General features: G+C 32.9%; 1 protein-coding gene across 1 annotated transcript; it reads left to right on the forward strand.

The window, feature by feature from the left end:
- The first annotated feature begins 12,957 nt into the window (after window positions 1-12,957).
- Window positions 12,958-13,674, forward strand: LOC146888737 (uncharacterized). Its single transcript, XM_085666053.1, has one exon. The coding sequence runs from the start codon at window positions 12,958-12,960 to the stop codon at window positions 13,672-13,674; it is 717 nt and encodes a 238-aa protein (XP_085522179.1).
- The last annotated feature ends 11,415 nt before the right edge of the window (window positions 13,675-25,089 follow it).

Consider the following 25,089-nt stretch of genomic DNA (forward strand, 5'->3'; position numbering starts at 1 on the left):
TGGGTGGATTGTTTCTGTGATTTGCTAATTGAGTTGATTTGAGAATTTCTTGATTAAATCTTTTGTGAAAGAGTTTTGACCTTGTGAGTCTTGAGCCTTAATGCAAAGGATGGACTGCCATGTGTCATTCCTATTTTTTCTTGAGTGACTTGCTCATGTTTGTTTATACTCAAATGTTTAGCTTGATTCTTTTGTTTTGCAACTTAGGTGAATATGCATGATTTGATATGACTGAGGCATTTCTTGTTTTTAGCTACTTGGCCAAATAAGCCCACGTTGATATTAATCCATTAGTAGCCCCTTTAAGCTTTAAACCTCCTTTTTCTTGTTTTAAGCCCATTATAAACCCTTAAAAATAAAAAGACCATGTTTTTCCTTATCTTAGGAAGGAAGAAATAAGCTAGTGGATTATGATAGGATTGGTTGAGGAATAAAGTGTGTGGGTGAGTACCTCACCCACAAATTAATAAAAATGGCAAAAGGAAAATTTGTTGATGAAAAAGTGTTGAAATGAAAAAAATGATTGCTTTCTAAAAAAAGAGAGAGCAACAAAGCAATCAACGAAAAAGAGTTGTTTTTGAAATTATGCTCCATTGTTATTCCAACATTACTATTTCAAAAACCCAAAAATTCTAAAATGTTTCCTACCTTTGCCTTGGCCCCATCATAACCTGTGAAAAGTCCTCATGGTCTTTGAATGCATATTTTCTGAAAGTTTGTGAATATTAGAGTCTTGTTAAGTATTATGAGTGTTTACTTAAAAGGGTATTTTGAGTGAAAACACAACCCAAACACTTGAGCGAATTTTGCTGAGAAAATACATATTTAACTTGAGTGTTTTCTTTCATCATTGAATGTCTTTTGAATTCAAAAGATTAACTCATGTGTGAAAATAGAATCTTTCCGTTAGTTTATGCATGGTAATTTGATTTTTAGAATATTGATTTGTCTCAAGTAAGGTTCATTCCTTTGATCCACTGTTGATGTGAAATAAAATACCTCAGGACAAGTTTTGGAATTGTTCAATTTTGCCCAAGAGTGCAAAAGGATAAGTGTGTGGTTATGATGAGTGCGTATTTTTGCTCTCATTTAATGTTTAATTTTGGGTATTTTAATTGAATTTGTGTGCTTAAAGATTGATTTAATTGGGATTTCCTATAATTGGGTTTATTGAGCATATAATACAAAAACATGTTAAAAATAGCTTTTTAGTTGCATAAATGTTCTTTGGATATTTTGAGGTGTGTTAGTGCAGCTGCAGCTAAGTTGAGCTCATGGAAGTGTGGAAATAAATTGCTTAAAGCTTCATGACATCTTAAAGATGAATCTAAGAATAGGAAATTATCAAAATCACAAAAATCCAAGCTAAGCATTCCATGAAGACGATAAGAAAAGCTTGAAAAAGTGAAGAAGTTTGGCTAAGCCAAGAAGAGAGCAACAAAAAATTGGACCTTGCGGTTTTCTTTATCTTTATGATAGAAGATAATTTGGGAAAACTATATCTTAGATATTTTATTTGCTATTTTTAAATAATTATCTTATTTAATTATATCATAAAATATTAAAAGATAATAACTACCAAATCTTTTTAAATATGACAAGATCTTCTTGAATATTTTTAGTTCCACAACAAACAAATATATCTTGAAGATATTGATATATTTAGAAGATAATTTAAGGAGATTATAAAGGGTTGATTTGGAAAATTAATACAAATACTAATTGGTGATAATTTATCATATATCTTTAATTAATTAATGAATTTAATTATATTAGATATTGATATTATCAACCAATTATATTTGTCAAATAGTCTATATCACTCCAAATATATTTAAATATTTATCTTTATCTTTATTTTAAAAGATATTTGAGAGATTTTATCAACAGAAAAGCCCAGTCCAATTCCTATATAAAGACACCAAGGGAGAAGCAGAAAGAACAAGTTCGGGACTTCGGAGTTTAGGAACCCTTAGGGGGGCCTAATTTCGTTTCCTTTCTCTCTCTATTCTTCTTCTATTTCTATTTTGTATTTCATGGAGTTCTAAACTTCTTGGGTTGATTCCATTGTAATTTCTTAATTGGATTCTGAGGTTAGATCAATTAATTTGTTTGTTCTTTTGATTCTTGTTGAGATTTATTTTCATCTATGTCTTTTGATTCTTAATTTTGTAAAAGTAATGATTTCTACATTGTAGCAAGTTAGCACGGTGTTAAATCTACATAACATAACAATCGTATAAGTCCAAGGGTTTTTAAATTTTAATTGAGAAGTTACTTTGATTAATTTTAGAAACTTTCATATGATTGAAGGAGTTTTTGCTAATAATTGAGAAGTTACTTTGATTAAAGGTGAAAACTTAGATTAGAATTAATCAAGAAGTTACTTTTCTTAATTAGCTTTTTAGTAGATATAAGAGGTAAAAGAATGGAGATGATTAAGATTAGTAATATTTAATTGAAAAGTTACTTTGGTTAAATTTTCTAAGATTAATCTACAAAGTTCTTGGTTTTGATTGAGAAGTTACTTTGGTTAAAAGTAAGGACGGCAACAAATTAATTGAGAGGTTACATTGATTAATTTGAAGTCTTAAACAAGAAATCAATAACGATAATCTTTAGGAAACCAATGATGAATCCTATTTTGAAAAAGCAGTGGAATTGACCTATTTTTATTTACTATTGTTTCTATCCTATTTTATCTTTTTATATTTATCTTTCATTTTTTTTTATTTGACTAACACTTTTTCATAGATATTATAATAACTAACTTGTTAAAAATCAATTTCGTGTTCGTTGGGAGACGACTAAAGGTTAACTTAACCTATACTAATTTTTTGGCTACCTTGTTAGCAATACTGAAGTTGTTATAGATAAGTAGTATTAATTTGATCGCTTGACGACAGCGTTATCAGATAGGATGAATTCAAGTGAATTAGAGTGTGAAGCTTGTCTTGTTCACTTTACGGGGATTAAAGGGTCAAAGTGACTGGATTTAGAGTAAAGTTTCTTGAAGTTTTTGAGTGATTTGATGCATGTAATAGATGAAAAATTATATTTAAATCATAAAAAAACAAGATTACCAAATTATACTTTATTTTAAAAATAACTAAAAATTATCATTATATAATTTGATTTATCGTAGAAAAAAATATGAAAATGTATAAATGAAAAGTAACATATTTTAATAAAAAAATATTTAAAAGATAATGTAATAAAAAAATTTATAATTAAAATTTACTTTTTAAACCTTATTTTATAACAATTTTCAAATTTTCGTTATTAATTATTTTTGTAAAAATAATATGAAAAGTCATATTTTTACATCATTTTCACAATTAAGTTGAAAAATAAATTGCGGACATCATTATAATCTTAATATCAACTTCAAACCAACACATAACAGTGATTATTTAAAAATAGAAGAATTTCCCTCTTCCTCCACCTCTCTCTCCCTCATCGTTGATTAGAGGGAGAGTGATAGGATGAATTCAAGTGAATTAGAGTGTGAAGCTTGTCTTGTTCACTTTAATGGGATTAAGGGTGAAAGTGAGTGAATTTAGAGTAAATTTTGTTGAAGTTTGTGAGTGATTTGATGGATGTGATAGATTAGAAATTATATTTAAATCATAAAAAAACAAGACTACCAAATTGTACTTTATTTTAAAAATACTTAAAAATTATCATTATATAAGTTAGATTTATCGTAGAAAAAATACGAAAATGCATAAATGAAAGTAACATATTTTAATAAAAAATATTTAAAAAAAATGTAATAAAAAATTTTATAATTAAAAATTACTTTTTAAACCTTATTTTATAACAATTTGGAATTTTTTTTATTTTGACATCCTTTTCATAATTATGCTGAAAAATAAATTGCGGACAGAATTATAATCTTGATATTACCTTCAAACTATTGCATAACAGAGATGATTGAAAAATAGACGAATTTCCCTCGTCCTTCCCTCTCTCTCCCACATCATTGATTGGAGGGAGAGGGATAGGATGAATTCAAGTGGATTTAGAGTAAAGTGAGTGGATTTAGAGTAAAGTTTGTGAGTGATTTGATGGATGTGATAGATTAAAAATTATATTTAATTCATGAAAAAACAAGATTACCAAATTGTCCTTTATTTTAAATATGATTAAAACTTATCTTGATATAAGTTCGATTTGTTGTAGAGAAAATAATAATATGAATAAATGAAAATAACATATTTTACTAAAAAAATATTTAAAAAATAATATAATAAAAAATTTTATAATTAATATTTAATCTCTAAGCCTTATTTTATAACAATTTTCATATTTTGTTTTATTTTGAAATTTTTCATAATTATGCTAAAAAATAAATTACAGACATAATTGTGATCTTGATATCACCCTCAAACCATTGCATAACAGAGATGATTGAAAAATAGAAGAATTTTCATCTTCCTTCTCCTCTCTCTCCATCAAGGTTGATTGGCGGGAGAGGGAGATGATGAATTCAAGTGAATTAGGGTGTGAAGTTTGTGCTGTTCAATTTAAGTGGATTAAAGGTGAAAGTGAGTTGATTTAGAGTAAAGTTTTTTAAAGTTTGTGAGTGATTTGATAGATGTGATGGATTAAAAGTTATATTTAAATCAAGGAAAAACAAGATTACCAAATTATCCTTTATTTTTAAAATAGTTAAAAATTATCATTATATAAGTTTCATTTATCGTAGAAAAAATATTAAAATGTATAAATGAAAGTGACATATTTTAATAAAAAAATATTTATAAAATAATGTAGTAAAAAATTTTATAATTGAAAATTACTTTTTAAACCTTATTTTACAACAATTTTCAAATTTGCGTTATTATCTATTTTTGTAAAAATAATTTCAAAAGCCATATTTTTAAATCATTTTCATAATGAAGCTGAAAAAATAATTGGGGACATAATTGTAATCTTGATATCACCCTCAAAGCATTACATAACAGAGATGATTGAAAAATAGAGGAATTTCTTCCTTCCTTCCCTTCTCTCTCCCTAAAGCTTGATTAGAGAGAGAGAGAGGGAGAGGATGACATCAAGTGGATTATAGTGTGTAATTTGTGTTGTTCACTTTAAGTGGATTAAAGGTGAAAGTGGGTGGATTTGGAGTAACGTTCGTTAAAGTTTGTGAGTGATTTGATGGATGTGATAGATTAAAAATTATATTTAAATCAAGGAAAAACAAGATTACCAAATTGTTCTTATATTAAAAGTAATTAAAAATTACAATTATATAAGTTTGATTTATCGTAGAAAAAATATTAAAATGTATAAATGAAAATAACATATTTTAATAAAAAAATAATTATAAAATCATGTAATAAAAAATTGGGTTAAAAATGTGTTTGGTCTCTTAACTTTCAGTGAATTTTAGAATTAGTCCATTCCAAAATTTTGGACCAATTTAGTTCTCCATCTTTCGAAATACATGAATTTAGTGCTTTTAATCAAATTTTGTTACGTTTATTTAACATTTCAAACGCGTTTGATAATAGTATTTGACTTAACATTAAAGCAAAAATGTGTCAAACAGTATAAACAACTCAAATACAATGCTGAAATGTGTACGAAACATTAAATAAACCTGACAAAATTTGATTAAAAAGACTAAATCCACGTATTTCAAAAGATGAAGGACTAAATTGGTCCAAAGTTTTGAAATGGATTAATTCCAAAATTGACTGAAAGTTAAGGCACCAAAAACATATTTAACACTAAAAAATTTTATAATTGATTTTTGTAAAAATAATTTTGAAAGCCATATTTTTAAATCATTTTCATGATTAAGCTAAAAATAAAATGCGAACATAATTATAATCTTGATATCACCCTCCCATTGCATAATAGAGATGATTGCAAAATAGAGCAATTTCCATCTTCCTTCACCTCTCTCTACGTCAAGGTTAATTAGAGGGAGAGGGAGATGATGAATTCAAGTGGATTAGAGTGTGAAGTTTGTGTTGTTCACTTTAAGTGGATTAAAGGTGAAAGTGGGTGGATTTAGAATAAGTTTGTTAAAGTTTGGTAATGATTTGATGGATGTGATAGATTAAAAATTATATTTAAATTAAGGAAAAACAAGATTATCAAATTGTCCTTTATTTGAAAAATAACGAAAAATTATCATTATATAAGTTTGATTTGTCGTAGAAAATATATTAAAATGTACAAATGAAAATAAAAAATTTTAATCAAAAAATATTTATAAAATAATGTAATAAAAATTTTATAATTAATAATTACTTTTTGAACCCTATTTTATAAAAGTTTTCAAATTTTCGTTATTAATTATTTTTGTAAAAATAATTTAAAAAGCCATATTTTTACATTATTTTCATAATTAAGATGGAAAGTAACTTGCGGACATAATTTTAATCTTGATCTCAACCACAAACCATGGAATAACAGAAATGATTGAAAAATAGAGGAATTTCTCTCTTCCTTCCCCACTCTCGCTCAAGGTTGATTGGAGGGAGAGGGAGAGGATGACATCAAGTGGATTATAGTGTGAAGTTTGTGTTGTTCACTTTAAGTGGATTAAAGGTGAAAGTGGGTCGATTTAGAATAAGTTTGTTAAAGCCTATGAGTGATTTGATGGATTTGATAGATTAAAAATTATATTTAAATCAAGGAAAAACAAGATTACCATAATTGTCCTTATTTAAAAAATAATTAAACATTAGCATTATATAAGTTTGATTTTTCGTAGAAAAAATATTAAAATGTATAAATGAAAATAACTTATATTAATAAAAAATATTTATAAAATAATGTTATAAAAAAATTTATAATTAATAATTACTTTCTGAACTTTTTTTTATAACAATTTTTAAATTTTCGTTACTAATTAGTTTTGTAAAAATAATTTTAAAAGTCATATTTTTACATCATTTTCATAATTAAGCTGAAAAATAAATTGCGAACATAATTGCAATCTTGATATCACCCTACCCTCAAACCATGGCATAACAATGATGATTTAAAAATAGAGGAATCTCCATCTTCCTTCCCCTTTCTTTCCATCAAGGTTGATTACAGGGAGAAAGGGATGACGAATTGAAATGGATCAAAGTGTGAAGTTTGTGATGTTCACTTAAAGTGGATTCAAGGTATAAGAGGGTGGATTTAAAGTACACTTTGTTGAAGTTTGTGAGTGATTTGATGGATGTGATAGATTAAAAATTATATTTAAATCAAGGAAAAACAATATTACCAAATTGTAATTTATTTTAAAACAAATAAAAATTATCATTATATAAGTTTGATTTTCGTAGAAAAAAATATTAAAATGTATAAATGGAAATAAAATATTTTATTAAAAATATATTTAGAAAATAATATAATCAAAAATTTTATAATTAATAATTACTTCTTAAACCTTATTTTAGAAATATTTTGAAATTTTCGTCATTATTTATTGAAATTTTATAAATAGTAGAATTTTCCTCTTCCTTCCCCTCTTTCTCCCTCAAGGTTGATTGGAAGGAGAGGGAGCTGATCAATTCAAGTGGATTAGAGTTTGAAGTTTGTGTTGTTCACTTTAAGTAGATTAAACCTGTAAGAGGGTGAATTTAGAGTAAAGTTTGTAAGTGATTTGATGGATGTGATAGATTAAAAATTATATTTAAATCAAGGAAAAAAAAGATTACCAAATTGTCCGTTATTTTAAAAATGATTAAAAATTATCATTGTATATGTTTGATTTGTTGTAGAAAAAAATATTAATCTGTATGAATGAAAATAAAATATTTTATTAAAAACGTATTTATAAAATAATGCAATAAAAAATTTCATTATTAATAATTACTTTTTAAACTTTATTTTAGAACAATTTTCAAATTTTTGTTATTAATTATTTTTGTAAAAATAATTTGAAAAGTCATATTTTTACATCATTTTCATAATTAAGCTGAAAAATAAATTGCGGACATAATTGTAATCTTGATATCACCCTCAAACCAAAACATAACAGAGATGATTGAAAAATAGAGGAATTTCCCTCTTGATTCCCCTCTCTCTCCCTCAAGGTTGATTGGAGGGAGAGGATGACATCAAGTGAACTATCGTGTGAAGTTTGTGTGGTTCACTTTAAGTGGATTAAAGGTGAAAGTGGAAGGATTTAAAGTAAAGTTTGATGGATGTGATAGATTAAAAATTATATTTAAATGAGGGAAAAACAAGATTACCAAATTGTACTTTATTTAAAAAAAACAAAAATTATCATTATATAAGTTTGATTTTCGTAGAAAAAAATATTAAATTTATAAATGGAAATAAAATATTTTATTAAAAAATATTTAGAAAATAATGTAATAAAAAATTTTATAATTAATAATTACTTTTTAAATTAAAGGTTATTAATTATTTTTGTAGAAATAATTTCAAAGGCCTTTATATTATTTTCATAATTAAGCTGAAAAATAAATTGCGGACATATTTATAATCTTGATATCACCCTTAAACCGTTGCATAACAGAGATGATTGAAAAATAGAGAAATTTCCCTCTTCCTTCCCCTCTCTCCCTCAACGTTGATTGGAGGGAGAGGGAGAGGAGAAATTCAAGTGGATTAGAGTGTGAAGCTTGTGTTGTTCACTTTAAGGGGATTAAAGGTGAAAGTGAGTGGATTTAGAGTAAATTTTGTTGAAGTTTGTGAGTGATTTGATGGATGTGATAAATTAAGAATTATATTTAAATTAAGAAAAAAACAAGATCATCAAATTGTCCTTTATTTTAAAAATTGTACTACACCTAGGCGGCTTAGCCTGACTTTAGCCATGAAATCCGTCTACATAGCTCCCAAAGATACAAATAATCACCATACATATGCCAAGCAAATAAAAGTAACAGCCTAAGCCGCTATAAGAGCAACCGGCTTAAGCCGCTAAAGAAGTAACCAACCTAAGCGAGAACTTAAGGAAACTAAGCGAGAACTTGACAAATTCTTAGCATTACCAGCAAAACCCTTAAAGCCCACGATAATCGAACTAAGTAACCTGGACTAAGGCCCAGGCCCACCTACGACCCACTGCAACACCACCACAGTTCACCATCTTCTTCGTCCGCGTTCCGCACCACTGCAGCCAGATCTGCACCGTGACGCACCACCACCAGAGGAGAAGAGAAGCTGCATCTGCGCGAACCTTGTTCCGCCATCATCTTCCTCCATCAAAGCGCGAGTTCTTCTTCCTCGCGCACAACCATAACAGCGCGCCATCATTCCCGCACCACCGCGTCGCAAACTCCATTTCCGTAGCCACCGCCGCAGATCGAACGAGATGAACGTTTCCACCTTGCACCACCACGAACCTGCAAGGTTGTGATGACAGGCGTTGGGTTGGGTTCTGTTTCAGTTTTATTGGATTCTGTGAGAATTGAGGAAATTGGATGATGGAGTTCTTGGACATGAACTACAGAGGCTGGGAGTATTTTAGGAGGAGTGATATTAGTTAATATAGGTCTTGCTTATATTATGTCACAGTAGGAAATTTGGACCTGAATAAGTGGGTGCAAGGGGTTTAGAGACTTGAACAATTGTTGTGAATGGGAATGTAAATACAAGGTACCATTAGAAAGGGGATTGAGTCAAGAATGGCTGAAATGGCTAGAAGTAAGTACAGGAAGCAACATAGGGAAGTGCATGGTGATATGGTAGTGCTGAATAAGGTTGAATTTGAGAAAAACCAAGTTGTGTCCTTATGTGGTTAAGTATGAATGAAAAGTAGGGAGCTGGATGGCAAGTTAACCACTGGAAAAGGCAAAACCATAAACTGGAGAAGCAGCTTAATTCGTGATGCTTAGATTGTATGTCAACTTATGTAGATTGGTACCGAACCAGTACAACGATAGTACTGATATGGCGCCCGGCGGGGACTGGTAGACCGCCAGGCGAGAGCCACAGTGTTAGCGAGGTCTGGTGTGATTCCGCCTGGCGGTGAATGGGGTTATGCCTGGCGATTGCAGTGAAATTAGTGAAGTTTGAACATGGATGCGCTTGGCAGTGTGAACTAATCCGCCAGGCGGTGTCTTCAACTGTTGATAGTTTTGAGGCGCTTGGCGCCTAGCGGTACGTGTCCCCCGCCAGGCGATTTGGAAGCTGTAGCGCCTAGCGGTACGTGTCCCCCGCTAGGCGGTTTGACTGTTGTAAGTCCTAGTTGTTGGACTTTATAGGCGTGATCTACAAGGATTTTGGGATGCTTCAAAGGTAAGATTGCTGAGTTCCTTGAGTTGAGCTCAGAATGGCATCCCTCGAGTTGAGTTGGGATGGCAGATGAACGCGAGGAACCCTTGAGTTGAGCTCGGGTTAGCGAGTGTTGCCGGTGTGAGTGTGCTGTGGCCAATACGGATGGGTCCAGATAGATTACCTTCCTCAGTAAATAGCTGACGAGATTGGTAGTGTTGGGACGTTACGGACTATGTTTGTATTTGGGAACTCCACTTGGCGTTACGGTGTATGATCCGTGGCAATGGTTCTCGCACGTGCTTTGTTGGTTGTGACCGATACCTTTGGAGCAAATTACCTTGGGGTAATCACTAGAAGAAGTAGAACACAAATGATCTGGTTGTGGCCAAATGATAGAGAATAGAGAAAGAGACTGTGTTTTGGGTCCTTTGTAGAAAATATAGATATATGGTTGTTTATATGTATATTTCTATGAGGTATGTTGATTTCATAAGCTCACCCTATCTTCTTCTGTTTGGCGATGACCGTGTACGCGGTACACGTGAGCAGAGGATGTTGATGCAGGTGGTGCTGGTGATGCTTAGACGTGGAGCGAGGGATAGCATGGGATTTATTACTATGTTTTATTGATTTTAGTTTTGGAAATGATATGTAAACTTTTGAGAGATATTTGAATATTCTTTCGCTTTATAAACTATGGAGCAGTGTTTTATTATACGATAATAAAAGTTTTAAATTTCCCGCGCTTTTAGGAAATGAGGTTTATTCATAAATGCGATGTATTTATGTTTTTGTTATTCATTTTAATTACTTTAATTATTTAAATCCGTAATATCCAAACGGGATGTTACAGTTTCGCTAGAGGAGGCTCTACCTCTTCTGCCAGAAAGAGACCCCTCCGCCATATCCAATCAATCAACCACATTACCCATTCCCATCACAGACGCTGCATGCTTCCCATAACCTTCACGGACGACGACTTCCATGGCCTCGACCACCAACAAGTCGACCCTATGGTCATCACTATTGAAATAGAAAATTACGTAGTCAAAAAAGTCCTCGTCGACCAAGGCAGTTCCGTCGACATCCTTTACTGGGCAACGTATCAGAAACTTCAACTCCTAGACACCGCCATGGTCCCATACAATGAACCAATTTATGGCTTTTTTGGGGAAAAAGTTTCCACCCGTGGCTACATTGACCTCCATACCGTCTTTCGTGACGGAGCCCAAACCAAGACCATTCCTATCCGCTTCCTCATCGTCGACGCACCTACATCTTATAATGTCCTCCTCAGCCACCCCTCGCTCAACACCCTTGGCGTTGTCGTCTCCACCCCTCATCTGGCCATGAAGTTTCCCTCCCCATTTGGCGACATCCTCACCATTCATTGCGATCAACACCTTGCACTCAAATGCTACATGGCCAGCCTACGCCCACAACTCCCCATCCAACAAACCAATTACATCGAGCAGCTACCCGGCTCTGGGATCGATCTGTCGGGTGACGATCTAGACCCCAGAGTGGGCTGGGATGTTCGTCTTGAACCTGTTGAAGAGACCACCCCCTAGAGCTCCCAAATGGCCACTTCATCAAACTTGGCACCGGTCTAGAATCTGAAGAGCGTGACATCATCACACCCATCCTAGTCGGCAACACGGACCTCTTTGCTTAGTCAGCTGCCGACTTGCCTGGAGGTGACCCTCAAGTAGCATCTCACAAGTTATCTATCTACAAACTCGGCGAGGAGCAATGCCTAGCGGCCAAGGCTGAGGCTGATAAATTACTGAGCGCAGGGTTCATCGAAGAAGCTCACTATACCACTTGGCTCTCTAACGTGGTCCTGGTTAAGAAAGCCAACGGCAAGTGGCGAATGTGTGTTGATTACACGAATCTTAATAAAGCCTATCCCAGAGATGCCTATCCCTTACCCAATATTGACCGACTTGTTGACGGCGTGGCCGGTAACAAGGTCCTCAACTTTCTTGATGCATACTCCGGTTACAATCAAATCCCCATGGCCACATCCGACATGAACAAAACCGCTTTCATCATAGGCGACAGTATCAACAGTCTTCTCCGCATTACGACAATACAACCTTCACCTCAACCCCGACAAGTGCATATTCAGTGTCGACCGCGGTAAATTCCTTGGATTCATGCTAACCCTGAAACATGCAATGCGATCATTGAAATGTGAAGCCCCACCAGCGTCAAAGAGGTACAACGCCTCATAGGCCGCCTCACAGCCATTTCCCGCTTCCTTCCCAAACTAGCCGAACAAATCCAACCCATCATACAGTTGCTCAAAAAATCCGCCAAGTTCACGTGGAATGATGATTGTGAACAAATATTCCAAAAGCTTAAAACCACCCTCACCTCACAAGTTATCCTTCATAAACCGGATACTCATAAACCCTTATTGGTCTATATAACCGCAACCGATCACACCGCTAGCGCCGCGCTGGTCCAAGATGTCGGCGGCAACCAACATCCTGTTTACTTCGTTAGTAGAACCCTACAAGACCCCGAAACCAGATACCAGATGGTGGAAAAATTGGCCCTATCCCTGGTACATGCAACCCGCCGCCTACGCCCACACTTCCAAAATTATAACATAATGATCAAAACCGACTATCCAATTTAGAAAATATTGCAGAAACCAGACCTTGCAGGGCGGATGTCATCTTGGGTCGTTGAGTTATCCGAATTCAACATCCGCTATGAACCTTATGGCTCCATCAAAGCTCAATGCCTTCTAGACTTTGTCAACGATCTCCAACTCCTGAAGCGGACCAATGGACACTTAATGTTGATGGTTCATCCAACCCGAAGGGAACAGGTGCTGGCATCGTACTAGAAGGCCTCAACGACATCCTCATCAAAAAATCCCTACACTTTGCCTTCAAGACCTCTAACAACCAAGCCGAATACGAAGCCATCCTCGTTGGCTTATCCTTGGCCCGCGAGGTTGGTATCAAATCACTAACATGCAAAACCGACTCCAGGCTCACTGTAAGCCATCTAAATGACGAGTTCCAAATCAAAGACTCTGCCCTCCTACAATATTACCATCTAGTCCGAAAAGTCGTCCAGTTCGCCTTCGAACAAGTCTGCATACAACACATTCCCAGATCCGAAAACGTCAGAGCCGACATATTATCCAAACTAGTCTGCTCCAAGTTAAAAAGCCGACACCGATCCCTATTACAGCAAACACTACCCGCCCCTTCCATCACAAGTACTTGCCATAACCTAACCCAAGACCAAGCCGACAATTGGACAACCCCTTACATCCAGTACCTCAAAACCGGTAACCCTCCACCTAACGCCGATAGAGTTTGGATAACTAAAGTCGCTAGGTATACGATGATAGGCGACGACCTTTACAAATGCGGATACGACCAGCCACTTCTCAAATGCGTTACAGCAGAACAAGCTCAGTACATAATTAAAGAATTACATTAGGGCATATGCGGCTACCATTCCGTCGCGCACACCATGACTACCCGAATCCTTCTCGCCGGTTACTTCTGGCTAACCATGGAGGCCGACTGCCAAGACTTCGTCAGGAAATGCATACCGTGCCAAAAACATGGCAACCTCATTCACCAGAAACAAGAACATCTTCATTCTATACTATCCCCTTGGCCCTTTGCAAACTCGGGAATGGACATCCTCGGCCCCTTCTCCCCCGGCAAAGGCCAAGTAAAAATCCTGATAGTAGCCGTCGACTACTTCACCAAGTGGATAGAAGCCAAACCGCTTGCCACCATTACAGCCCAACAAGTACAACAATTCGTTTGGAAGGATATCATATGCTGATATGGCGTCCCACATACCATCATCACCGACAATGGCCGACAGTTTATATATAAAGAACTTGTTAAGTTCTACACCGATTTGGGCATCAAACACGTAACCAGCTCTGTTGAACACCCATAGACCAACGGACAGGCCGAGACGGCAAACAAGGTTATACTATTGGAGCTACGCAAGCGGTTAAACAACGCCAAAGGCCGATGGCCAGAAGAACTAGTAGAAGTGTTGTGGGCCTACAGGTGTACCCCTCAATCAAACAGCCGCCAGGAAATTTAACGCCAACCTATGCCTAAGATCGTTCGCAAAAGGAGACTTAGTTTGGAGAATGGCCAACAGTGCAAGAAAGAAGAATGGCAAGTTCTCCGCAAATTGGGACGGCCCATACCGAATACGTGAAGACGCTAGGGGAGGAGCATATCGACTAAAGTAGTTGTCTGGGGAAGAAATACGCAATACATGGAATGTATCCCATCTAAAGTTTTACTTTAGTTAAGGACAAGTTTTGTACCAAACACTTATAACCTTGGGTTTACTCTTTTTCCTCACCTGGTCTTTTTTCCCTAAGCAGGGTTTTGGCCGGGGAGGTTTTAACGAGGCAGCCCAGATTTCATGAATAAACAAAGGGTTCCCAACTTCACGACTATTCTTCACTTCACTTCTCGCATTCATTTAAGTTCCCACCCTTACCACAAGTAAGCGACCTGGGTCGAGCACCCATAATTTTATGTTAATTCGTTTAAGTTCCCCACCATTAGCACAAGTAGGCGGCCTGGGTCGAATGCCCTTAACTTGATGTTAATTCGTTTAAGTTCCCCACCCTTACCACAAGTAGGTGGCCTGGGTCGAACACCCTTAACTTGATGTTAATTCGTTTAAGTTCCCCACCTTTACCACAAGTAAGCCGCCTGGGTCGAACACCCTTAATTTTATGTTAATTCGTTTAAATTCCCCACCCTTACCACAAGTAGGCAACCTTGGTCGAACACCTTTAACTTGATGTTAATTCGTTTAAGTTCCCCACCCTTACCACAAGTAGGCGACCTGGGTCGAACACCCGTAACTTGATGATAACTCGTTTAAGTTCCCCACCCTTACCACAAGTAAGCGGCCTGGGTCGAACACCCTTAATTTTATGTTAATTCGTTTAAGTTCCCTACCCTTACCACAAGTAAGCGGCCTAGGTCGAACACCCTTAATTTTATGTTAATTCGTTTAAGTTCCCCACCCTTACCTCAAGTAAGCGGCCTGGGTCGAACACCCTTAACTTGATGTTAATTCGTTTAAAGTTCCCTACCCTTACCACAAACTGGGTCGAACACCCGTAACTTGATGATAACTCGTTTAAGTTCCCCACTCTTACCACAAGTAAGCGGCCTGGGTCGAACACCCTTAATTTTATGTTAATTCGTTTAAGTTCCCCACCCTTACCACAAGTAAGCGGCCTAGGTCGAACACCCTTAATTTTATGTTAATTCGTTTAAGTTCCCCACCCTTACCTCAAGTAAGCGGCCTTGGTCGAACACCCTTAACTTGATGTTAATTCGTTTAAAGTTCCCTACCCTTACCACAAGTAGGCGGCCTGGGTCGAACACCCTTAACTTGATGTTAATTCGTTTAAGTTCCCCACCCTTACCACAAGTAAGCGGCCTGGGTCGAACACCCTTTATTTTATGTTAATTCGTTTAAGTTCCCCACCCTCACCACAAGTAAGCGGCCTGGGTCGAACACCCTTTATTTTATGTTAATTCGTTTAAGTTCCCCACCCTTACCACAAGTAAGCTGGCCTGGGTCGAACACCCTTAATTTTATGTTAATTCGTTTAAGTTCCCCACCCTTACCACAAGTAAGCGACCTGGGTCGAACACCCTTAACTTGATGTTAATTCATTTAAAGTTCCCTACCCTTACCACAAGTAGGCGGCCTGGGTCGAACACCCTTAACTTGATGTTAATTCGCTTAAGCTCCCCACCCTTACCACAAGTAAGCGGTCTGGGTCGAACACCCTTAATTTTATGTTAATTCGTTTAAGTTCCCCACCCTTACCACAGGTAGGCGGCTTGGGTTGAACACCTTTAACTTGATGTTAATTTGTTTCCCACACTTACCACAAGTAAACGGTCGGGGTTGAATACCCTGAAGAAAAAATCGAATTTGCAAAACATCACATACATCAAAACACCCACTCACAATTATACAATACCACTAACGCACCACTATCACATAAGTTATCGGCATCAAATAAACAACATAGCATACACAAAGTATTAATCATATTAAAAGCAAAGTAAAATAGTGTACGGATTATTACAAACGTAGAACTCGTGACTAGTTTCAAATCATAAACAATAAAATTCCTATGCCGCCTTGTTATCATCACCCTCCACGGCAGCTTTTGCATCCTTCTCCTCCCGCGCCGCTTCCTTCTCTACCTCCTCCTTGGGACTGCTCTCAGCCTCATTAACAAGCTGGCCATCCACCACATCCTTGTTAACATCAAATCTAGTATCAGCTACATCAATATCATGATAAACAAAGGTCGCGTGCCTCAATCCTTTCTGGAACCCATTGATGTGCTCTTGGATAATACAACCTTTCAAGTCATCAAGCTCCACTTCTACGCCTTCATATTTTTCCTTCAGTTCATCATAATCCGCCTCTAGTAAATTTTGTTGAAGTTTGTGAGTGATTTGATGAATGTGATAGATTAAAAATTATATTTAAATCAAGAAAAAACAAGATTACCAAATTGTCCTTTATTTTAAATATGATTAAAAATTATCAATATATAAGTTTGATTTGTTGTAGAAAAAATATTCATATGTATAAATGAAAATAACATATTTCATTAAAAAAATATTTATAAAATAATGTAATAAAAAATTTTATAATTACTAATTACTTTTTAAACCTTATTTTATTACAATTGTAAACTTTTCGTTATTAATTATTTTTTTAAAAATAATTTCAAAAGGCATATGTTTACATCATTTTCATAATTAAGCTGAAAAATAAATTGCGGACATAATAGTAATCTTTATATCACCCTCAAATCATTGCATAACAAAGATGATTGAAAAATAGAGAATTCTCATCTTCCTTCCCCTCTCTCCATCAAGGTTGATGGGAAGGAGGGTGAGATGATCAATTCAAGTGGATTAGAGTGTGAAGTTTGTGTTACTCACTTTCAATAGATTAAAGGTGAAAAAGGGTGGTTTTAGAGTAAAGTTTGTTAAAGTTTGTGAATGATTTGATGGATGTGATAGATTAAAAATTATAATTAAATAAAGAAAAAACAAGATTACCAAATTGTCCTTTATTTTAAATATGATTAAAAATTGTCATTATATAAGTTTGATTTGATGTAGAAAAAATAAAAATATGTGTAAATGAAAATAACATATTTCATTAAAAAATATTTATAAAATAATGTAATTAAAAATTTTATAATTACTAATTACTTTTTAAACCTTATTTTATTACAATTTTAAAATTTTCGTTATTAATTTTTTTTAAATAATTTCAAAAGGCATAATTTTACATCATTTTCATAATTAAGCTGAAAAAAAAAATTGCGGACATAATAGTAATCTTTATTTCACCCTCAAATCATTGCATAACAAAGATGATTGAAAAATAGAGGAATTCTCATCTTCCTTCCCCTCTCTCTCCGTCAAGGTTGAATGGAAGGAGGGGGAGATGATCTATACAAGGAAAAGTCAATTCATACAACTTATACTCCAAGGAACCTAACTTAAAAAGTCACTACTGAACTTCCAAGCCCAAAATCAACTCTTGTCCAAGGGAGGGGTGTCTTCATCTGGATTCAGTTTTGCTCACAACAACCGTAGGTGATCATTGCAAAGGACAACACACAAGGAAAACAACATAAACAAGAAGGGTAAGCTAATTGAATTCAGAGAAATCATATAGTCCACATCATATATATCATTCATAAAACATAGCTCAATTATATATAATTTTAGACTCGATACCCGAATTGTGTAAGCGACATTGCAGCTCTTGGTGGCTTGCACCTGTGAAGGTTTCTAAACTCTACAGAGTTTGGGCACAAGGGGTTATCACCCAACCACTCCCAAGGTAAGTCCCCTTCGCGTCTAAGACTTGATCAAGTTCAAAGACTAGGACCTCCTACTACTCCTCACGACATAATCCATTATGCTCTATCTGAGCATGAATGATTATTGGAGTTTCAAGATACCAACCAATATGGATTCCTCACGTCCTTACACACACTAACATAATCATCTGAATTTCCCTTGATATTCCATTCAACCACAGCCCCTCTTAATTCGTGTTCATCAAATTTCACCACACAAAATGTTAACATAACATTTCAAGCATATAAGAGACTAATGGTGCAAAGTTTCATTTAGACATATAACTTCATTCTTTACAACAGAACAACAAACCTCCCACTTTAGTGATTCTCGCTCAATCTAGACAATCTAGCCCAGGCGAGAGGCCATCTCGCTTAGGCGAGTCAGTCTCGCTTGAGCGAGGTTCTTACAGTGGCAAAAATAAAAACCTGGGCGAACTCTCGCTCAGGCTAAGCTGGTTCGCCTAGACGAGAGTGTCTCTTGCTCAAGCGACCTCAACTCGCCTAGGCGAGGCTTCGCGTAGGAACAGGGGTGGGTTTTCTAGTATTTTTGCTCAGGCGAGAGTCACTCGCCTAAGAGAAAATACTAGATTACGAACCTGTTCCCACATGCAGGAGCCCAGATTCTTCACACACAAATTAACACTCACCAATTCATGCAATTCAAACATCATTTCAACACCTAGGGAGCTGAAATACAGGTTCACAAGGTGAGAATATAATCCTAGTTCGACTTAGCATGGATAGAGTTCCAGAATTCAAAATTAAAGGGAATTGGGGAAACTAGAGTTAACTTACATGGATCAAGGAGGAGATTCAATGATGGGAGAAGCTTATGCCCTTATTTCAGGTTTGTTTACTGCTGCAAAATTGGAGAATGGGTTAATTCACTTGTTTAGAGAGAGGACAGAGAAAACAAAAATGGAAAAGAGTGGAGTGTAATGAGTTGGTCTGTGAGAGTGGCAGCACAAGTATAGAGAGAGTGAAAGGGAAAGAAGAAACAGAAAAGGTAAGAGGGGAAAGTGGGGTCTCACATGATAGATTAAAAATTATATTTAAATCAAGGAAAAACAAGATTACCAAATTGTGCTTTAATTTAAAAATGATTAAAAATTATCATTCAATAAGATTGATTTGTGGTAGAAAAAATATTAACATGTATAAATGTAAATAAAATATTTTAATAAAAAAATATTTATAAAATACTGTAATAAAAAATTTTATAATTAATAATAACTTTTTAAACCTTATTTTAGAACAATTTTTAAACTTTCGTTATTAATTATTTTTGTAAAAATAATTTTAAAAGCCATATTTTTACATCATTTTCATAATTAAGCTGAAAAATAAATTGCGGACATAATTGTAATCTTGATATCACCTTCAAACCATTACATAACAGAGATAATTGAAAAATAGAGAAATATCCATCTTCCTTCCCCTCTCTCTCCGCCAAAATTGATTGGAAGGAGAGGGACATGATGAATTCAAGTGGATTAGAGTGTTAAGTTTGTGTTGTTCACTTTAAGTAGATTAAAGGTGAAAGTGGGTGGATTGAGAGTAAAGTTTGTTAAAGTTTGTGAGTAATGTGATGGATGTGATAGATTAAACATTATATTTAAATCAAGGAAAAACAAGATTACCAAATTGTACTTTATTTTAAAAATAATTAAAAATTATCATTCTATAAGTTTGATTTGTGTAGAAAAAATATTAATCTATATAAATGAAAATAAAATATTTTATTAAAAAAATATTTATAAAATAATATAATAAAACATTTTAAAATTAATAATTACTTTTTAAACCTTATTTTAGAACAATTTTCATATTTTCGTTATTAATTATTTTTGTAAAATGATTTCAAAAGCCATATTTTTAAATCATTTTCATAATTAAGCTAAAAAATAAATTGCGGACATAATTGTAACCTGGATATCACCCTCAAATAGTTGCATAACAGATATGATTGAAAAATAGAGGAATTTTCATCTTCCTTCCCCTCTGTCTCCGTCAAGGTTTCTTGAAGGGAGAGGCAGATGATGAATTCAAGTGGATTAGAGTGTGAAGTTTGTGTTGTTCACTTTAAGTGAATTAAAGGTGAAAGTAGGTGAATTTAAAGTACAGTTTGTTAAAGTTTGTAAGTGATTTCATTGACGTGATAGATTAAAAATTATATTTAAATCAAGGAAAAACATGATTACCAAATTGTCCTTTATTTTAAAAATGATTAAAAATTATCATTGTATAAGTTTGATTTGTTGTAGAAAAAAATATTAATATGTATGAATGAGAATAAAATATTTTATTAAAAAATTATTTATAAAATAATGTAATAAAAAGTTTAATAATTAATAATTACTCTTTAAACCTTATTTTAGACTAATTTTCAAATTTTCGTTATTAATTATTTTTGGAAAAGTAATTTGAAAAGTCATATTTTTACATCATTTTCATAATTAAGTTGAAAAATAAATTGCAGACATAATTGTAATCTTGATATCACCCCCAAAATTTTTTAAATTTATTATATATATATATATATATATATATATATATATTTATATATTTATATATTTATTTTTTAAAATTATATTTATATATTATTTATATTAATTTTATATTATGAAAAATTATAATAAAAGATAAAATAAAAATTTAATGGAAAAATTGATTTATAAAAGAGATTATAGTTTTTTTTTTGCTATAAGAACTTCTCATCATGTAAATTATCTTGAAAGTTTGTGAGGAGAAATAAATACAAAGAGAGATATTAGAAAACATAGGTTGGGGAACACAGATTGAGATTGAAATATACATTCTTGGATGATCTCTCACATATCAAGGTTAGTATCTTATCATGATTTATATATGTTAAATTTATGATTCTTTTTAAGATGTTTCTCCCAAATTAAGTTTATCCCAAATGACTATAAACCCTAATTTTGATTTTATGGATTTTTTTATGAAATTTGCATGAACCGTAATTATAATTTTTCCCAAATTATTATAACCCTTAATTATGAAATTTAGGAATTTTATGTTTTCTGCTGCCTATGGTAAATGTTTTTGAAGTTTTGAATTTATATAATGTTGCTTATTTAATTAAAGTTGTATGAGTTTTGTTATGTTTTGCATTGTGATAATTGTGATTTATGAATATAAATTTTATCGTTTTCTAAATAGATGAAAGGTGATAAATTTATATTAGAAAGATTATGACAAAGAGTAAAAGAATGAATTCTTTTATGGAAAGAGGAAGGCTTGTGATAAAGATGAAAAAAAATGCATCTACATTAACTAAACTTAAGAAATCTCACGAGAACCAAGAATTCAATACAATGAAAACCAAATCTCTAAAGTTCCTATAGATAAATATAATGAATTTAAAAATTCATTAGAACGGGATCCGGAAAAAACGTCCTCAACTTTGACAATACCTACCAAATCAAATTGATGAGGTACGAAGGACTTATCAAAATTGTATTCATGATTTTGTATCATGATATAATAACAAATGATAGTCATATTTTTTTGAATTTTACTATTATGTGTGTTTGTTTTAAGTAGAGAAAATGAAGAGAAAAAAAAAAAGGTTTTTTTTTTCTAATTAATAAAAATTATATGTAACAAATTTAATTTGGCGCCCCTAAAGTTTTTGTCCAAGTTCCGCCACTGGAGAGAGAGATGATGAATTCAAGTGGAGTAGAGTGTGAAGTTTGTGTTGTTCACTTTAAGTGGATTAAAGGTGAAAGTGAATTGATTTAGCGTAAAATTTGTTAATGCTTGTGAGTAATTTGATGGATGTGATAGATTAAAAGTTATATTGAAATCAAAGAAAAACAAGATGACCAAATTGTACTTTATTTTAAAAATGATTAAAAATTATCATTGTATAAGTTTGATTTGTTGTAGAAAAAATATGAAAATGTGAAAATGAAAGTAACATATTTTAATAAAAAAAATATTTAAAACATAATGTAATAAAAAATTTTATAATTAAAAATTACTTTTTAAACCTTATTTTATAACAATTTTCAAATTATCATTATTTTTAAATCATTTTCGTAATTAAGCTGAAAAATAATTTGCGGACATAATTGTCATCTTGATATCACCCTCAAACCAAGACATAACATAGATGATTTAAAAATAGAAAAATTTCCCTCTTCCTTACCCCTCTCTCCATCAAGGTTGATTGGATGGAGAGGGAGATGATGACATCAAGTGGATTATAGTGTGAAGTTTGTGTTGTTCACTTCAAGTGGATTAAAGGTGAATGTGGGTTGATTTATAGTAAAATTTGTTAATGTTTGTGAGTGATTTGATGGATGTGATAGATTAATAATTATATTGAAATCAAAGAAAAACAAGATGACCAAATTGTACTTTATTTTAAAAATAATTAAAAATTATCATTATATAATTTTGATTTATCGTAGAAAAATATGAAAATGTATAAATGAAAGTAACATATTTTAATAAAAAAATATTTAAAAGATAATGTAAAAAAATTGATAACTAAAAATTACTTTTTAAACCTTATTTTATAACAATTTTCAAATTTTTGTTATTTTTACATTGTTTTCATAATTATGCTAAAAAAAATTGCGGACATAATTGTAATCTTGATATCACCCTCGAACCATTGCATAACAGACATGATTGAAAAATCGAGGAATTACCCTCTTCCTTCCCCTCTATCCCTCATGTTGATTGGAGGGAGAGGGATAAGATGATTTCAAGTCGATTAGAGTGTGAAGCTTGTCTTGTTCACTTTAAGGGGATTAAAGGTGAAAGTGAGTGAATTTACAGTAAAGTTTGTTGAAGTTTGTGAGTGATTTGATGGATGTGATAGATTAAAAAATATATTTAAATCATAAAAAAACAAGAATACCAAATTGTACTTTATTTTAAAAATAATTAAAAATTATCATTATATAAGTTTGTTCCAAGACTAGGAAAATCACTAATAGTCCATAATATAGCTGCATGCATATGAAACACTTCTTTCTTATGTGAATCAAAAGTTTCAACCCCAGTGTTCCATAGCTCTTTTAATTCTTCTATTAATGGCCTTAAATATACATCAATATCATTTCCTGGTGCTCTTTTATCAGGAATGATCATGGAAAGAATGAATGAACTTTGCTTCATACACATCCAAGGAGGAAGATTGTAAGGTATAAGTACAATAGGCCAAGTACTATGACATGTACTCAAATCACCAAATGGATTGAACCCATCAGTAGCCAAACCAAGTCTGACATTTCGAGGGTCTGAAGCAAATTGAGGATTCATTAGATCAAAGTTCTTCCATGCTTCAGAATCACTTGGATGCCTTAATATGCCTTCATGTGTACTTCTTGATGCATGCCATTGCATATGCTCAGCTATTTTAGAAGACATAAACATTCGTTGTAAGCATGGCTTCAATGGAAAATACCTTAAAACTTTAGTTGGAACTTTCTGTTGTCTTTAGTAACACCAACAATACTATTGCTCTTCTTTGTTTTCTTCCATCTAGATTCATTACATTTCATTCAAAATTCCCTATCTTTATCTTCTCTATAGTATAACATGTAATCATTTGGGCAAGCATCAATTTTGGTGTAATGAAGGCCAAGCTTATTAATGATTTTCTTAGCTTCAAAAAATGAAGATGGGATTTTAGCATAATCAAAAGCATCTGCTAACAACTCCAGTATCATTGACATTGCCTTGTTAGTCATTCTGCATAGACATTTGATATGGTACAATTTGAGCAAGAAAGAAAGTTTAGAATATTTGTCACATCCTTCATACAAACTTTGTTGTCCCTCATGCATAAACTTCATATACTGAGCAATTTCATCAGGCATCGTGTGGCTTGATTCAGGTCGCATATTCTCATGATTGTCCACATTTTGAGTGTTTACAAAATTCCCGAATGCATCATTAACCATGCCACATATGGGATCATTAGCAAAACCTCTATCCTCATTCGATTGGAAAATTGGAGGTGTTGAAATTGTATGTTGTACATAATTTGTCTCACCATGTAGAAGCTAAAATGTATACCCTTTTGGAAAAGGATGAAGAATTAAGTGTTCATATGTTGCTCCTCGAGTTGGACAAATTGTATACCATTTTGTATACCATTTTAAGATTGCAAGAATTAAGTATAGCCAAAATGTATACCATTTTAAGATTGCATTTTCGACATGGACAAATTATCTTACCCTCAACGCTCTTATTAGCAAATGCAAAGTCCAGAAATTTATTCAATCTATCCATGTATTGTTGTGTATTTCGAGGCAAATCAATACGAGACTTATCCAAATCCATTAAGAATAGTCTGTTTATAAGAACAAAAATATATTTAATAAAGAAAAAAATGTAACTAATGATATAAGATCAGAAAAAAATATTGATTTTCCCACCCACGATCAAAAGAAGAATAAGGAGAATAAGGGTCATTCGGAAATTAATGTATATGCATTGTAAGTTTTACTGTCATTCAGAAATTAATGGATGATGTGAGTATTGTCAGCTAGTGTTTATTATTTACTATTTTGATATATTCAAATTATAATAGTAAATAAATTACAAGTAACCATATTTAAATTCTAATTAAAGTTTTACAAAATTATAAAAATATGTAATATTTAGATTTTACAATATATTTATGTGAAAATTAATATTAGACTCAATACAATTCCTTAATACACCAATCAATATGTTGTAAAAATATAGACTCAATACAATTTATTAATTCATTGAATGTCACAACTTTTTAAAAACTCATTCAATCATTACAAAAAAAATATAATTTTACTAGGGGTTTATTATTTGGGGTTGTAATAACCTCTACTAAGGCATAAATATAAAAGGGGTTTTAAAAACCCTCCTTAAGTTTCGGGGGTTTTATAAAAAACCCCAGTAAAATTTAGTTTATAATTTTT

The sequence above is a fragment of the Vigna unguiculata genome, chromosome 1 (assembly GCF_037176805.1).
Source record: "Vigna unguiculata cultivar grain cowpea cultivar isolate G323 ecotype 2 chromosome 1, ASM3717680v1, whole genome shotgun sequence".
NCBI classification, from domain to species: Eukaryota; Viridiplantae; Streptophyta; class Magnoliopsida; order Fabales; family Fabaceae; genus Vigna; species Vigna unguiculata.